The sequence below is a fragment of the Vigna angularis genome, chromosome 3 (genome assembly GCF_016808095.1).
Source record: "Vigna angularis cultivar LongXiaoDou No.4 chromosome 3, ASM1680809v1, whole genome shotgun sequence".
NCBI lineage: Eukaryota > Viridiplantae > Streptophyta > Magnoliopsida > Fabales > Fabaceae > Vigna > Vigna angularis.
Window position 1 is genome coordinate 13834525 of NC_068972.1, and position 18057 is coordinate 13852581.

At 33.3% G+C, this 18057-nt stretch overlaps 1 protein-coding gene across 2 annotated transcripts; it reads right to left on the reverse strand.

Annotated features, from left to right (window-relative positions):
• Window positions 1-1256: 1256 nt before the first annotated feature.
• LOC108323110 (probable UDP-N-acetylglucosamine--peptide N-acetylglucosaminyltransferase SEC) lies at window positions 1257-10156 on the reverse strand. Of its 2 annotated transcripts, none has more exons than XM_052874204.1 (28): window positions 9766-10156; window positions 9154-9299; window positions 8924-9022; window positions 8763-8813; window positions 8310-8426; window positions 8121-8177; window positions 7253-7372; window positions 6874-6936; window positions 6680-6758; window positions 6014-6123; window positions 5875-5928; window positions 5714-5781; window positions 5524-5626; window positions 5149-5351; window positions 4733-4829; window positions 4105-4176; window positions 3940-4016; window positions 3729-3845; window positions 3554-3638; window positions 3297-3464; window positions 3050-3160; window positions 2874-2960; window positions 2636-2763; window positions 2422-2504; window positions 2230-2335; window positions 2002-2148; window positions 1703-1823; window positions 1257-1615 (listed from the first exon to the last, which is right to left on the reverse strand). In XM_052874204.1, exons 1-28 carry the CDS (start codon window positions 9932-9934, stop codon window positions 1502-1504), a joined length of 2952 nt encoding a protein of 983 aa, XP_052730164.1. In that variant the 5' UTR covers window positions 9935-10156; the 3' UTR covers window positions 1257-1501. The 2 variants fall into 2 exon arrangements, with proteins under 2 accessions (XP_052730164.1, XP_017410946.1); XM_017555457.2 differs by having other exon boundaries at window positions 9748-10156.
• Window positions 10157-18057: the final 7901 nt, after the last annotated feature.

Sequence of the window (18057 nt, forward strand, 5' to 3'; positions counted from 1 at the left end):
AAAAATGAGGGTTTTGAACTGAAAAATATTGATCTTTTAAATTTGAAGTCGGTATATATTTACTTGCTTGATTCGTAGTGGCTGTATATGTAAAAGAACATGTTCTTGTTAATAAATTAATAATAAATGTTCTGGAAGCATCCATCAACCTCAAAATCCTAAAATCATATCACTTTCTTCAGGGATTAACATAGTTTAAAGTCTCTCTGCTTGACGTCAACAATTTAACATATGGCCATATGGCATTGGATAGTGAAATGATTTTCCATATTTGAGATTCTAAGAGGAATATTATTCGAATCTTTTCCCTTTGTTAATTGAGCTAACCTTTTTGGAAATCCTAACCAGAACATTTATAAATATTTCTTTTTGTCAAACTTTATTGGCGTCTGTTCATTATAAAAATAAAAATACACATATTCTACATATTAATTCGTCATATATAATTTTAAAATATGATTAACAATCTAAATGCAGTAATATTTCAACTTGATTTCGTAATTCGATTAATTCTATTTATTCAAATGCATCATAACCTTATATCCTAAATTCCTAATTTTTTAGGTTCTTCTACTGTATATTAAACATTTACAAACAAATATAAGTGAAGAATTGTAAACAAATATAATATACTAAACATTTTACAAACAAATAAGAATTGCAAACAAATATAAGTAAAGAAATGTAAATGAATGTACCTTCAAAGAAGAGAGCTAAAAAAGAAAGGTAGCGAAGAATCATGGTGGTGCAGGGGGTAGGGTGAAGACAAAAGCAATAGAAAGGAGGAAGGAAGTGCAGCTAAAAGAAAAGTATCACAGTAAACGTTGATGGTTAAGATAAATTATAAAAGAAAAAAAATTAAAAAGATAATTTAGGTATTTAGAAAAGTTTGAAAAGAAAAAGCTTGGAGGTGCAGAAAGAAACCTCTCTTTCGAAGAAGAAAGGGACGAAAGCCCAACCCTACAACCGCTTAGCGGAGAATTATTTTGCGGCCGTTTCATCCGTATATGGTGCTTTACAGTAATCTTCACTTTTAGAAAGCTCCAATGAAATCTCGATTTCGAACATGAATCCGATAAAATAAGCTCATTTTATATATTAAATACGTCAACCTCAAAAAGAAATCTCAGAATTTTTATGTTTCAACACTTAAATAAATCTCATGTCCAAACAAGACATCTCTATTAATGACGTCTAAAATTACTCGGAAATTAAATTAATTACCAAATTCCTCATCCACCAGATAGAGAAGGGCAGACCTCCAAAGGCAAACATTTTGCTATAAATAAAAATAAGTCACATTGTTTTACTCTTTTAGACTCTTAATACCTCAACAGACCAAGTATGTCACAAATTTTCCTTTTACTAATACAAGGTAATACATCTTCAATGAGTAACTAAACCCACAACATATTTGAGTGAACTACGTCTCCACAATGTGGGTAGCTTCTATACGACTCTCTTAAATTTTCTTATCTACATTCCCGTCTAATTCCTATATCTATCTGTCGTAAGGGCATTCGAGATCATTTTCAGTGACCTTGAAATGCTGAGGGCGTTGACCAGAGCAATGCAGATTCCACATTTTAAAATATGATCTCTCAAGATTCCTCACCTGTAAGATTCAAGATCAGCTTAGAGAACTGTACATACAATGAAAAGACCATATAGATTGTATAGTCTGAATATAATCTCCACTCACCCAGCGGGTTGTGTCAAACAGAGGGCACGTCATGCGTGCAGCTTTAAGCTTAGAAGTAAGAGCTTGAAGCTTCGGTCGATTCAGAGCCAAGGATACTGCTCTTTCTTCATACTCTTTCATGCTATACACGGTTCCACAAAAGTTGAAAAGCAGCAAGTTAGCAAAAATAATTGTCAAGAGGCATAAGCATATTGGAACTGCCTGATCTTCTGAAAAGTTCAGGAAGACGTGGTATTTGAAAAGCCTGGGAAGTATGACACGACCACACTGAACAAAAACACAAACTTGAAAGTGCTGACCTGCTCACAATCATCTCCTCCCCCAGTCCAGTGGCAAGGCAGAGTGACCCAGCAACTCTAGTAGCCATTTTCTCAAGAGGCAGAGTAACCATCGGCAAACCCGCCCACAGTATATCTGTTCCTGTCGTATGCGCATTGCATAAAGGCCTAAAAGTGTACAGTTCACACTCATAAGACGAATAATAGAACAACATAAGCAAACAACTCCAAGTAAGGGCCAATAATTACGTGTCAAGGAATAAGTCAGCTAAAGAGCTCCGTCTAATGTGTTCGTTCTTCATTGCAACATCTGTAAAAATAATTTGATCTGGCTGTACCCCTTGTGCAGCAGCATCTGAAAGTGGTTCATGAATTAGAAAAACATACAAAAAAGATAACAAAAAATTTGAAAAGATCTCCTGCCCGTTCGAGAACACATACATGCTCTTAGTCTCATTTCTCCAGCTGCTGGAAATCTCAGGAGCCAGAGTGCACTGTTGGGTACCCGTTTAAGAATATTGCACCTAAAATAAGCAATGTCAAACATGAAAAGAATAAGCTGCCAAATTTTGGAAAAATAGGAGACAAGAATGGGACATAATTGAGGGGCATTAGATTTCATATCAACAAACAATAGAGAGCATCCTGAAATTACCATGTATTAAATATTTCAGGATCCATTTTGTAAAGTTGATTGAAGCATGCAAATATAAATTTGTCCTCTGGTAGACCATAATCTGATCGTTTGTGCGGGCAGTTTGGATCTAACACATCCTGATTTTTCTGAATAAACAAAACATGCAGGACAAAGACACTTAATACGATGCATACAAAAACATACAACACTGAATTAAACAAAAGCTCTACATTAAATGTTAGTAAAAAAAACTTACCTGTTTATAATCATTTACAAAGTAGCAATGGGGGAGATGGACAATCTTCTCAGAATAAATGTGTGCATATCGTAGTGGAGAAACAAACTGCAAAGAAAATTAATAAGAAATAAGGATGCATGTAACATGAGCGAGTTGATAAAAACTCATTTTCTCTTTTTTATCTAGTATCTCACCTCATCAGTGACCAAGTAATCTATATAAGTAGCCCCAGTTGTTCCAGGAAATCCCATATATGAAACTTGAATTGGTGCAGGTTGCATAGCAAATATCTCATTTCTGGCACCCTGAAAAATAACGAGAGTAACATCGTGCAAGGCAAGGATCCAATTACAGTTCCAACACAGGAAAAAGGGTCAGTCACAACACCAAGTAGTAAAAGAGTATAAGCCAACAATTTGTTACAACTTTGTCAGTCCCTACCTTTGTATAACCATTGAGGTTGACAAGAATATGTATCTTATCCTCGTTGATCATTTTTGCTATTGAATCAGATGACATGGCAGACACATCCACAAAGTGCTCTGCTTCAGACTGAATACGTTGCCTCCATTCAGTACCATCATTTGCACTCAATGCATAGCAGAATACCTGTATAGATAGATAGATAGATAGTACATTGAGAGCATAAAGAATAAAACTTAATAGACAAATAGGCTAAAGAAAACCACATTAAATACCTCAACATTCTTCCTGTTGTGCATACCAAAAACAGATCCCATGAGATGTGACAACGGGTGATTACCGAAGTCACTACTCACATACCTGCAACCCACATGTTTCCCATAGTTAAAATTAAAACAAAAAACATTTTGGTACACGAACAGTAAGTTCAGCTACAAAGTGATGACATACCCAAGCCTCAGTCTTTCATATCCTCCTTCCCGCTTGATTGGAATAGGAGCAGGATGGGTGAATGCAGGAAGAGCAAAACGAGATGCAATTACAGAGCAGTGTGCAGCATATTTCCGGCTGCAAAGAAAGGGAAGGACATACTATATGTACTGAATAGAGCACTTGATATTTTTTAATTGGTTGTGCCTCCGGTGAACAGTAACATTCATACCTAATTTCCAGAGCAAGCATTGGGTCAAGTGGATATGCTATTGCATGGAAAGGCTGGACACTAGGAAGAACGGACATCTGAAGAACAGAAAGAATGATAATTGAAGGATACTCAAACAAGTATGCTTGTAAAGATAAGTAAAACAGAGTATTGACTACTACGGACATTAATCTGCCTCCTGATTATCCCTTCAACTTCCTTGAACATTTTATCACGATCCTCCCAACAGCAGACACACTGAAATATGACAAAAGATTATACAGATTGATGACAAAAGAAATTACATACTACATTAAAAAAATTTAATACTACTACCAACATGTGCCCATGAACTAGAAGAGCAAAGCATTGTGAAAAGCAGACCACAGAACAATGGCATGTAAATACACACCATCAGACGGAGGAAAAACATCTTAGTTCCTTTTTGGCATGTGAGAAAGGGTAGTGATATCACAAGGTAATGCTAAAGATAAAAAGTTAAACAACAATGAGAAAGAACATTGGTGCATTACAACATATAGTGCATCATTCAAATCATGAGTCAAATCAATTATACTGAAAAGCTCATCCAAAACAAAAAATGAGTCTAATCAGGTAACATAAAGGAGACAATACTACCTATTATATTCATTCCAACCACATGACCGGACCAACATAATCTATCAGAAGCCAGTCAATGAAATAGCCAGTCAATGAAATAGCCACTTAATTGTATGCAACAGGATTATATCAAAAAGGTACTCTAAGAAACTTGCCAAAGTTAATGCATATTATAATAGTGAATGAACAAAACCTGAAGTGTATGTAGTAGATTGCAAGTTGCTTCGGGGAAATCAGGACGCAGAATCAGAGCCTGCTTGTAGCTCTTTACAGCAGCCTCTACATGTCCACTGAAATAAGGAGACATAATTCAGATTAGCTTAAAGCAATGACCGAATATTTAGGGATCAACTATACACAAGCCACAGACAGGTTCTCCATGGGCAATGGAAGGATATAGAGCCTAGACAACACAAGAACCTTATGACTACTAATGCATCCAAGTAGAGTAAAAGGAGAATAAGAAAAATAATCCCCGAAGAATGCAAATTCCAGGTTCAATTTTAATGTGACTGAGTATCTAAGATAACAAATTGCCTTATTTTCTCAATTGAAGACTATATGGCGGGCTTCACCACCCAAGAAGGCAAAACCAAAAAATTAGTATACCTATCTTTATAAGCAGAAGCCAAATTTGCATGGGCTTCAGCCATGGTTGGCCTGACAGCAATGGCACGTATATAATCCTGGATAGCATCAGTAACTCTGCCAATCTCCTTGTATGTATTGCCTCTATTTACTAGCCCGTCAGCTGCCAAGGGATCAATGCGGAGGACTTCATTGTAGCATGATATGGCATCTAAATAATTCCCCTACAATAATATGACGTTGAATGAGAAAACTGCCAGAACTGGTACAGTCATCAACAATGTTTTTGCAAAAAGCTTACTGTTCTCCCTTTATCAAGCATGAATCTAATCCCACTGTGTTAATAATTACTCATACGAGTATGCATGCATGACCTATGTTTCACATATGCATTACCTGCTGCTTATAGATTATGGCAAGGTTGTTATAAGGAGCAGACAATCCAGTTGTTACATTAAGTGTAGCTTTATAGTATGAAGCGGCAGCAGCTACCATGTTCCTGCATCACAGAATTTTAACCAAGAAAAATCATTCTAACATGTAATACAAATTACTACCATTAATATGATACAAGAGGATCACATACCATTCCATGTAGATATTTCCAAGATTGGTCAATGCTTGTGGGTGGTTAGGCTGTAATGTAAGACATTGCTTCATCCCACAAATAAAGTACATTAGTAGGGATTTTAGAAATATATTACATATGTAATGTAACAAGAGGTAACAAGATAAGAAAAAAAATACATTATAGCACTGGATTGCTTCCTCCACTCTGCCAACATCTTTTAGAGCATTACCCTATAAGAAAATAAAATAAAATATCATGCAATACATATACGCATTCAGCATTTCAAAACTATCTATGACAAAAGAAGAAACCAACCAAGTTATTGTAAGCTTCCAAAAATCTGGGGTCACATGCAACGGCTTGCTTGTAGTGTAGAATAGCCATGTCCAGTTGACCTTGCTCATAATATATACTGGCCAAATTTCCTGTGCACCAATTGAAGTCATTAGTGCAAGTAGGGTACTTATAACCGAAATTGTAAAGCCAAATAATTTGACAAAATAAAAAGGAAACTTGGATATGCCATTGGGCAAATAGATATCTGCATATGGGACAATCATCCATTCACTGTCCTACAACATTTGAATTGTTATTTTCTATAAACAGAAAAATATATCAACCAATTATGCCATACATTATATCAATGATCTTTCACAACAAATTATTGATAGTGATTTTAGAAATAGATAGATAGTCCATCAGTTAAGTAATACTATTCCAGTTGTTCAATGGTTAAAAAACTGATTATAAGTTTCTAAAGGATTGATTGATTTGACATAACATGACTGGTTGCAGCACCAAAACAAACCCTCTTGAATCAAGGCCATCATATATTAACACTCAGAAGACCAAAACCAGACTTTTAAGGTAATTGAATGAGAGTTGTTTTCGATCTTCATTATACCAAAAGTCTTTCCAATGATATTGTACAAAGAAAATAAATTAGCAGCAAACAGTAGAGAAGAAAAAAACAGAACCTACCATAAGCCATGCCATAGTTTGGTCGTGTCTGAAGAGCATGCTGATAACACGCAATAGCTTCTTGAGACATCCCTAAAGCCTGATATAAAAGAGAGAAAAATTGAGACATCCCTGAAGCTTGACATAGGGAAAAAAAAAATTTAAGTTTCCAACAAGTACTAATCCAATTCAACCAATCATGCTTAACATCATACCTTGTAAACATTCCCAAGGTTCAGATATGCATCAGGGAAGGAAGGTTTTAATTTAACTGCTTCCTGAAATTTTTTTCGGGAAAAAATGTAGAGAACATATAAATCATAGTGTGACAGAAATGTCTGGGCAGCGTCAGAGGCAATTCTAAATATAAATACATCAGAACCTCACAAGCACGAATCAAAAAGCACTAATTTAAAAATGATAAAAGCATAGAACATATGTATGATATAGAAAAACTTCCAGTAAGCACCATTTAATAATGAGAAATGAAGCATCACAAGCAAGCTCAACAAAAATTAATAAGACAATGCCATGCGCCACTAGCTTCTATCACGAGTACAAGAAGTTCACTCAAAATGTAGGAAAGAGACATGCCTTGTAATACTGAAGGGCTCTGTTGAAATCACCAGACTCCATGAACAGACCAGCAAGATTTGACCATGCAATAGCAAAGGTGGGTTGAATGCGCAATGCCTCAAGATAACAACTGTAGGCCTGCAAAAAATGTTAGATTCTGACTATTTGCAGTCTTGGAGATGGAAGTTACAACTAGAACCATCATCTGAGTCGAGGCTTGAAGACAACAACTTGACATCTGTATCGAACTGTGGATTTGAACACAGTTCCATGCACGAATTATTTAAATCAGTATCTAAAATGAAAGAAAAGATTTAGGGTACAAAATACTAAGCATTGAAGGAGTGTTCATTGCTTCCAGACCAGTACACATCTATTTTTACTACTTTTAACTGACTGGACAGAAAATGGAAGATGGTTATGACCCAAAGAATAACTAACGCTGTCACTCTCCCCAGGGAATCCATTAGATAATCATCTAACCCAAGAAGCAATGTTAGGGTAAAGAAACTAGAGTAGCTCTGACAGTAAGATGTGGTACACCTAGACCTGGGTAACTGGCACAGTGGCAGAAGAGGTCTTAAAAAATCAAATCTCCCAAAGACTAATCCAACGAGATGGCGAATCACTGATACTTTGTAATCAAGTAGGGTATCATCAAAAACTAGGAAGCCCAATCCCTCTTTAGAGAGAAACTGCACTCGCTACAAAAGGGAAGGAAGTGGTACAACAAACCCAATTTCAAATATGTTCCAGTGTGGCGGAAAGATTAAGAGAAGACTTTATCTCCTATGAGATATGAAGTAATAGTTCATAAACCAATTGGTTGTAGAAAACCTCAAAAATCAAAAACACCATTTAAACAATATCAAATGTTAGGACTTACTTCTTGGACCAAGCCTTGAGCTTTCATTAAATTACCCAAGTTGCTATGGGCATCAACCTGCAGTGCAATTGAAAGCAATTACATAAACCACATGATAAAAAAGTGCACAAGGAAACAGTAGAAGGTTAAACTCTATGCTTTCTACTTATAGCATGAGAAGCTACTGATCATCAAACAAGAAAAAAATACCATTAAAGGATTAATAGCAAGTGCTTGACGACAGCACTGGGCTGCTTCATTGAGTCTTCCTTTTCGCATGTATGCACTAGCTAGATTTGACCATGCATCAGCAAAATTGGGACGGAGCTACAACAACAAAATCAAGAGGCAACAGGATAAACAAACTAATCAAGGATTGCACAAGAACATACAAGAAAGTAAAATTGGCCTCAAATGAGAAGGGGAATTACTAAATCATTTAAAAATACATATATAAAATTAAGATAGCCAACCAAAAATATTCAATTAAATTAATACAAAATATGTCGCCACACCAAAAATTTGATTTTTAGTTGCTGAACAAAAATGACGGCTATTATATTTTTGAAACATGGGTACAGAACTACCACACTCGAAGTCGTAATAAAAAATAAAGCAGAAACAATACAAACTATAGTTTTTAGTAGAGAATTGCATGCAAACCTCAATTGCAATCAAATAGTAGCGAATTGCAAGGTCAATGTTTCCTTTCTCCTGCACAAAATAATGCTCTGTTTATTCTGAAAAATGTATGAAATCTGCCAACTGCACACGGAGGTAGTATAGTGAGTTCCATCACCGAAATCATGGATTAGGTTACTTACCTTCCAGGCATTAGCCATATTCCCGTAACACTCAGCAAAGTGCGGCTCAATCCTAAGTGCTTCTTCATTTTTTGCAACACACATGTCAAAATCATGTAACTGCCGGCAAATAGTATCATTAGTTCAGAGTTCAGTAGAAAAGGAAAAAGAAATCAGCACCGACGAGACGATTATAAATAAATCATCCAATAAATGACAGACAACGCAACAACAATAATAGAAGAACAAACCTGATAATAAATTGCACCCAGGAGTAGTAAGTTGTCAGTACGGAGCTGATTTCTCTCGTAGACAGTATTGCTGTGTTCTAGGGCTTGCTTATAATTGCCACTCTTGTACATTTGATGTGCAAGAGACAAGTGCATATCTTCATCGACTGCGTCAAGGTCAAATTTTTTCCAAATAATCAGACAAAATTATTTCATGGAAGCCTCTGGAAGCATGGAAGCGGTCAGTAGTAAAAATCGTGACTTTTCTCCAAGCACTCGCAACTACCAACTAAAGAACAAAGAGCCAACAACAGAGGAAATACAACACCGAAAAGTACAATACAAAATACTCCCATTGAAGAGTTTCGTGTCAAACCCTAATCATGATGTAGATGAAGCAAGAACAAATATAATGTACAAGTGTAAAACCTCCTGAAGAATCCGATTCCAGCTGAATTAACTAAATCAATAACAACAAAGAAAATGAAGCCCGAATGCAAAAACAAAAACTCAAAAACATAGTCCAAAAAAGGGTAAAAGGCGCCAACACAAAATCAATAAAGAGCTGGATGTTCAGTGAATATAGATTAAATAAAAAATTAAAATCCAAAAAACCTTCGTTAGAATCATGACCGCGTAACGGTAAAAGGGTGAGCGACGCGGGTTCCTGCTTAACGGAGAAGGGCTCGACGCGATCCCCGGTGAACTGCGGCCGAGTAGTGTCGGCGGAGCCAGGAAGCTGCGGCTGGTGGTGGTAGTGGTGGCGGTTGTGCGGGTGTTGGTCGCCCTGCACGGAGATCATGATTCCGGCGGGGAGGGACGGCGAAAACGACGACAGGCGAATCAGAGGTCGCCCTAGAATACGATCATGTAAGCGAGTGGGATCGGAGCGAGATCGCGTGAGATTAGGTGACGGAGAAAGAAGATTGCTCGAAAAATCAAAACCCTATGTGAGAATTTTCTCGAGTATTTCTTCTTCTTTCTCTCTTTTTGGGCTTCGTTTCTATTAAAACTGGAAATGATGACACGACGGAGAAGTAGTTTTATAGGTGATGAGGATCTCTGTGTGGACTGATCTGGGCCGTTGATGTGAGACATAAAATGATGACCACCGTTCGGTAAAGTCAGATTTCATTATGCTTTGACACGTAAGTGCTCGTATTTACTGTTATTTAATAATTCTATTATATTTTTCCTCCGACATACCACGATGCATTTTCACACATTTACCTTGCTTTTTTTAAATAAAAAGTAATATTAATTACAGATAGATATTAGATTTTGTCTTTAATTTTGTATGAATGGAAATACTATTATTGGAAAAGAATATTTATTATTAAGTTTTGTATGAAGAAATTACTATGTTCTGACATGATAAACTAATGTGATGTTATGGAATATATACGATTCATGCATTGATTTCTATATTTATTTTCTTTTTACATTTTTCTTCAATTTCTCCCAAACCCACCACCTCATTTGTTTGTATTGGGAGAAAATAGAATTTGTACATTAACAATGTTATGAACCCTCAAGTTTAATAACCTAACACATTTGTTTTCATTATTTTATTTTCTTTGTGAATCTTCTTATCAATAAATAAATAATTAATTAGTTATTAAGTTCTTATATTTAAAAAAATTATTTAATTCGTTTTCATTTTAATATTTATATTTGGGTCAATTAAGTTATTGTTTTTGTAAAAGAAAAAGTTTCACACTATTTTTATTAAATTCACTTTAATACCTATTATAGATGTCATATGTTAAAATCTAGTTGCATCACCTGTCGAAATTTAAATTATTTTTTATTTTAATTTTTTTCTAATTTTTAATGCATGACATTATTGTAAAAATTAGAAGATAACTCGTTTATAATGTTAACATCAATTTAAGATACCACACTAAGTCATTTTTATAAAATTAAATCTTAAATTAAACTTAATCTTAATTTAAAAAGAAAGTGAAATTGTTTTATTTAAAAATATATATATATATATATAACTAAATTAAATAAAAATAACAAATATAGATATTGAATTAAAAATAAATATAAATAAATAAAACACATTATTCACGTACCATTAACTATTTAAACGTTATTAAAATATTTAATGAAATAAAATTAATAAAATTAAAATTTAATTGAAAAATAAACATTAAGACCACATTAAAAACACGATAATAGAGATGAAAATAATACTTAAATAAAAAAGTAAAGACTTAATTGATTTTTTCTAAATATTAAAATTTAATTGAGTAAAGAAAATATAAAAACCAAAATAAATTAAAGATATAAAGAAAAAATTCTAATTAAACAAAAATTTAAACTTAAATACTTTGGGTCATCTAAATAACACACTTTTTCTTTAATAAAAGACACTTTTTGATCCATAAAAAGTGATTTTTCCTTGTATTGTAGCGTTCCAAAGCGTCTCGAAGCACCTCATTACTCAATTGCATGTGTCATAATTTTGTTGCTTTTTATTTGACATTGTCTTGTTTAATCTTAATTGTAATATTCATGATTACATATATTTATTGTAAATAAGATTAAATTAGTGTATTTATATATTATTTCCTATTCCAAATGACACTGTCAGTAATTATACTAATTATTTATTAACAATGGATAAATAATCTGCATATTTTCTTTATTTGGAGACAAAATACCATATCAATAAAATTAATCTTATTCTCGGTTATAAGTACTTCAGTTAAAATATTTATACAAGATATTAAATGTAACATCCGAGATTATATAGAAGCATATAATATAGTAAGTTCATATTTTAATATAAGAGAACAGTTAGAATATACTGTAAATAAAGTTATTAAGCTTACCGTCATTCCAAATTGAGTCGTAATTTAAAACTTAAATACTGAAGAGTAATTCAAAATTATAAGGACAACTGAGAATCCTAACTAACTAAGCAGCAATGTTATCTTCTTCCAAGGCTATCTTCTTTCAAGGCTATCTTCTTCCAAGGCCTGCTCCAGAGGCACCTCATCAGCTTTTGCTCACATCCAAGTGGATGATCATTGCAAAAGAAAAGCATACCCAAGCAAAACACAAACACAGAAGCAAGGGTGAGCTAGATATAAAAATCATGTTATAACATCTACACACCATATGCAAATAAAGACAGATATATTAGACTATACAAACATGACTTGTTGCACTTAAACTTGACTCGTCCGGACTTAGAATGATTGCCAAGCTATGGCGGGTCATGCACCCATGGTGGCCTCTACAACTTTGCAAAGTCATTGCTAATGGGTTTCAACCTACCACACTCACGAGGTTAGTCCGTTATCACTCACCTTGGGCCGTATTGGAAGCACCCAAGACTAGGACTTCCTGCTACTACTCACGACATGATTCAATCCTCTCTACCTGAGAATGATTGACCATTGTAGTTTCAGGATAAACCCCAAGACTGAGCTACCATGCAAATCATTCTAAACACTAAGGCACCACCATGAATCTTCTCCTTGAAGATCATGGAATTACGTCCAATAATATAGGGCACCACCATGTAACCTCCCTTTGAGATCCATGGAATTACGTTCAATAACATAAGGCACCACCATGTAACCTCCTTAGAGATCCATGGGATTACGTCCATCAACCATACTTTTAAAACCACATACTTTTATTCACCAAACAATGTTTCGTACACTTGCATACTTTCAATATAATCACATTACCACATCATATTATGCATTGCATACATTCCACACAATTGATTCAATCGAAAAGAAAGCAAAAGAGAAGACTGGACTCAAAGGATTCGCACAGCGTACCCTATTCGCAAGGCGAGACATGATGGTCTCGCACAGCGCACCCCCTTAATTCGCCATGCGAATTAACTCGCAGCATGCATTAGACTTTCAACCTCTCGCATAGCGCACCCAGGTCACTATGCGAGAGCCTAGACAGAGACCAACCCCCCCTAAAACTCTCGCTATGCACCCCACTCGCCTTTCGAATTAAATGGACAGTGGTTCCAGACAACCACCAGTCGCATAGCGACAGGATTCGCCAGGCGAATCCACAAACAGAGAGCAGCACCCTTTGGTCATTCGCACAACGCACCAACTCGCACAACGAATGACTCATACAGTGAGTACTCTCTACAGGGTCTCGCTATGCGAGATAGCTCGTATAGCGAGTCTGCATAATCTGCAGAACGCAAAATTTGCAGAATTATGCGACTCACACACCCTTTACCATTTCTAGTCATTTTCCCCAACTTCTAACACTCTTAATTCCTGTATTACACCTAATTAAACCTGTCTAGATGATTATAAACGTTCCTATTACAACTCTAAAGTGATTTAGACTCAATTTTCACTCTAGAACACAAAAATCAACAACTTAGGGACCCAAATCAAATTCTAATACTTGTAACTCGTTTTAGACCATTTTGAGATTCCTAACAAGTCAAAATTGACCTATCTGAGCTACCCAAACAGTCCAAAACCTCCAGTACTCAAAGTCACTACCTCACTTCCTCAGAATTATAGAAGCTCCAAATTTTCTATCCAACCAAGGTTATAAAAGATTTCACTCACTTCCAATTGATCAATTATAACAATTCAAACTCATCCAAATCAATTCCAAACATCACAACACAGTTACATAGATTCACATATGAACATGACAGTATGTACCATTACATGCACTCAAAACTTTAAAAACGCAATCTAAACAGCAGAATAATTCATAGATCAGTCCATACACATAACATAAAAATTATAAGAAAGTAGTCTACCTCCCCTTACCTTGGAGTTGAACAATACAGGAATGCCCTAACAGTACCTTACACAACAAGGACCCGACTAAACCCTACAAACCACCACATTGATGGTAGAAAACAGCTCTTAGAGCTAAAATGGAGTGGAAAATTGAAGAAAATGAAGGCACAAGTCACATGCAACTACTGAGATTGCATGTGCTAGTTCAAGGACATAGAAGAGGTTGCATGGAGGGACTTACCAGCTTAGAACCCGAAATGAATCGGTTAGTTTTGAAGCTCTTTACGTCGCGGACGTTTTGGCGTCACCTAAACGGAAAACCAATGGCTTAGAGAGGGAAAATGGAAGAGAGAAGACAAAGGTGTGATAGAGAGAAGGCAGAGAAAAGAAGACCGAGTTCTAGAGAGAATGAAGTTGGGTTAATGAACCATAATGTGTCTAAAAATGAGCTTTTAAAGGAACAATTTATGGTTTCATTAACTTAATACTCTATTAAATTTTCTAATTAATTTTCAGGTTCTTACATTAAAATTAAATGATTAATGTTCTAGTTAAGTCACACTTTAAAACTATTTATATTAAAAATTCAAATTAAATATTTGTGTACATTATACTCTACACGTAATTTTTTTTATTGTGAAATTTTATGACCACTATTACTTTTTATAACAATAATATTAATATGAATTATTCACCAAACTTTAAATTACTTAGTTTAATTTTTTTTCATTATTTTGTTTCTATTGTCTTTCCAAATTATATAGATTTTAATGTTTTAAAACATATTAAATTTTTTATTAATTTATTAAATTTGGTTTATTTTAAAAATGCATAAGATAATACCAAAAGTTCAGTAAAAAATAATGTACCTGTTAATAATAAAAGTATAACAATTTATTATAGATAATACAAATTATCCATATATGTAGATCAAGTAACTTAAATTGCAATCAAATTATAATAATAAAATAAAAAGAATTACATCATATCTATAAACTATATTTAATCTAGTGTAGAATATTTGATTCAACCATTATTTTTATTAGTATTATAATTTTAAAGTCAAAATTACAAATTTGATTGTCAGTGAAATAATTATTAACAAAAAGATTGTTGCAAGTGGAACTTTTCATAGAATCTTAAGTAATAAAACAAAAAGACATTTGGTCTCAAATTTTATTTAAAAAACATCTATTTGAAAAAATAATTATATATAAATATAATAAATGAAATAAATAATTATTTTAAAACATGTAAATATAAGAAATATTGTCAGTAAAGCTAACAATTGTAAATGTCGATGCAATTTGAATTTCTTGAAAAAATAATAAAGAAAAAAAAGTCAAAAAAACAAAATTGTGGGAAGTGTTTTACACAATTTAAATTATTATTTTTGTAATAATAAATAGAATAATTAAAGTAATCTTAAATGTAATAAGCTTTTCAAATAATTATCTGAAGAAAAAAATAATCTATTCAAATATTTTTTTATAAAGAACACAATTATTTTAATAATTATGCGTATGATTAAAACTAATTTTCAACATTATATAAATAAAAAATAAAAAATTAGCTTAAAATATTGATTCTATCCTATAATTTACTTTTACATTTACTTTTCGTGTATTTCTTGTATAAATGAACATCTATTAATGTTATATTTTCTAATCAATTCAAAACTAATGATCACTTCTCTATATATATCTTTAATTTTCTAACAAATAAAAATTTCACATTTTAAATTTTCTAATAAATTATTTTTTAAAATAATTAATTTTCTAAGTAATAATTTTTAAAATTATAACATTTAAAAAAGTTATTTCTTTTATATAATTAGCTTTCTAAATTTTCAATATATTTATTTTTCTAAAATATCATTCCTCACTATAATTACCTTTCTAAACTTTTATTTTTAAAAATATATATTTTCTACAATTTTATTTAAAATACTTACTTTTTAAAATATTTATTTTTCAGAGTAATATTTTTTAATATAAAAAATTTCCCTTCGTTTTTAAATAAAAAATATCAAAAATCCAAATTAAAATTCGATTTTCTAATAATTGAATTATTGTTGGTATTCTAACCAAATTAATCAAATCACTTATAAAATGTGATATATAGTAAAATTAGTGCCGTTAAAATGAGTTGAAACCCGTGAGCCAATCCGGTTTACCACGTGTTTGAATCGGGTTGGATTAGAAAAAATGCAAAATTTTTTATGCGAGCCAATTTTGACCCGACCCACTAAGAATCCAACTCACACGGGTTGAACCCGTGGTGGGTCGGGTTGGCTCACCACCTATTTTTTTTAATTTTTTTTATTGAAATCAAATTAATTATTCAAAATGCACAACATTTACTTAGCAATAGAGCCTTTCGCACTGCTGTCTTTTCAAAAGTTTCTTTCTGGAAATAAAACCCTAAGATTATAGATTGGATAATATTATAGATGGAGATAAAGAAGAAGATGCTTCAAGAGAACATAACACTGTGGATTTATCCACTTAGGACTCAATATAATAAATGGATAATTCAGGAATATATAATTTGTTTTATCTTGTTTTTAGACCTATCTACAAGCATGACAGTTTTATCTTGTGCTATATATTTTTGTTAACGACTATATGTAGTTTAACGGTTGTGTATGTCTCATTAAACTAAATTGGCAAAATTTTATGCTTAATAGCTTAGAATATATATAACAATATATTTCTTTTGTTTGATTTTCTTTTATATCAATTGGTCCAATTATTACTGTTTCAATTTGATCGATCAAAGTAACATGTTATAAGAATCTGAGAAGAAGAGGGTGAAAAAAAAGTTAATTAAGTGAGCTAATGAGTCAACCCGTTTAACCCACTAACCCGTGGTGGGTCGGGTCAGGTTCAAATATTTTTGACTCGCTAATAAATGAGTCGGGTTGAGTTGACTCACTAAGTGGCCAACCCATAATGAGTTGGGTCGAATTATCTGTTTTGACAGGTCTAAGTAAAATATCCTATTTAATTAATTATTTGTCAAAACTTACTATTTTTTGAAGTAAAATAAGATTAATTTGTGCTGTTTCAAATAAAATTTTAAATTATATTGATACTTGAATTAAAAATAAACTGATATGAATTAATGTTATTGAATTATTAAATAATATTTGGTATTAAACTAAAATTTTACATTGGTGGTAGTTTGAATATTTCATCGAAATAAAAGATAAAACAAACTAAATTTGAATTGTTTTACTAAATGAGTTTAATTATAAATAGAAACCTAATAAAGAAAATGAGCATAGTTTGAGTTTGAGTGGCTCTGGTAGTGGTGGCTGCAAAATGAGGTTGATAATGGTTAGTGGAGGTGGAAGCATTAATGGAAGGAGAGAAAAAGCAGAAGCAAGAAGAACAGACGAAGATGTGTGATATTTGGCGGCCTTATCTTTTTCACACCGAAACACGTGACGACATTCCAACATGATTTGACAAGGTTCACCATTAAGCAAAATCCGGTCAGAAAATTTGAAGGAGTTAAATTTTTATGGAAGGTTGAGCATTACCATCAGAGGTTGGTTTTGACCGATGATTTACTGCACATGGTGTGAGATGATAGGTGGTATAGTGGGATAAGATTTTTCGTAGGCTGGGCCCATGGTGAGATTATGATGCAGGATGAGTAGCTAAGCTAATACAGAACCGGCAAAGGTATTGTTGACAGAGAGTGTTGAGTTAGAGGACTGAACCATAATAGGACCAGCATAGTTTTGATCAGACCTAATATAGCAATACCAGGTGTGGCCAAATTTTAACAAACATGGCATTATGATTCCTGTCCTTGTGAGATTTACCATTATTTTCTGTCATTAAATCTGCTCCATCTGCCATGAACTTGGTGATCTATCCATCAGTTTGAGGGATCCCCTATAACTAAGTCCCCTGTGTCTTTTTCAAGTTCCAGTGATAATGAGTTAGAAGCCCTAAATGAAGGTGATTTGTTGATGATAAGGCGAATGTTGGTTCAAGTTCAAAAGGAATTTGATAACACAGCGAAAAAATATTTTTCACACTCCCTGTCTTATCAACAACCAATCTTGTTGATTAATAAGTTATGAGAGTAGTAGTGCTAATGTGGCTAACACAAGAGTAGTGCAAAAACTTAAATTATCTACCATCTTTCG

What these genes read in the sequence shown, in the direction of transcription:
- LOC108323110 (XM_017555457.2), bottom strand. Translation starts at nt 9,934, where the DNA reads ATGATCTCCGTGCAGGGCGACCAACACCCGCACAACCGCCACCACTAC. An exon ending in ATCTACTACATACACTTCAG is followed by an intron (nt 4,177 to 4,732) that starts GTTTTGTTCATT and finishes GTCATATTTCAG; the next exon opens with TGTGTCTGCTGTTGGGAGGA. An exon ending in TAATCAGGAGGCAGATTAAT is followed by an intron (nt 4,017 to 4,104) that starts GTCCGTAGTAGT and finishes TCTGTTCTTCAG; the next exon opens with ATGTCCGTTCTTCCTAGTGT.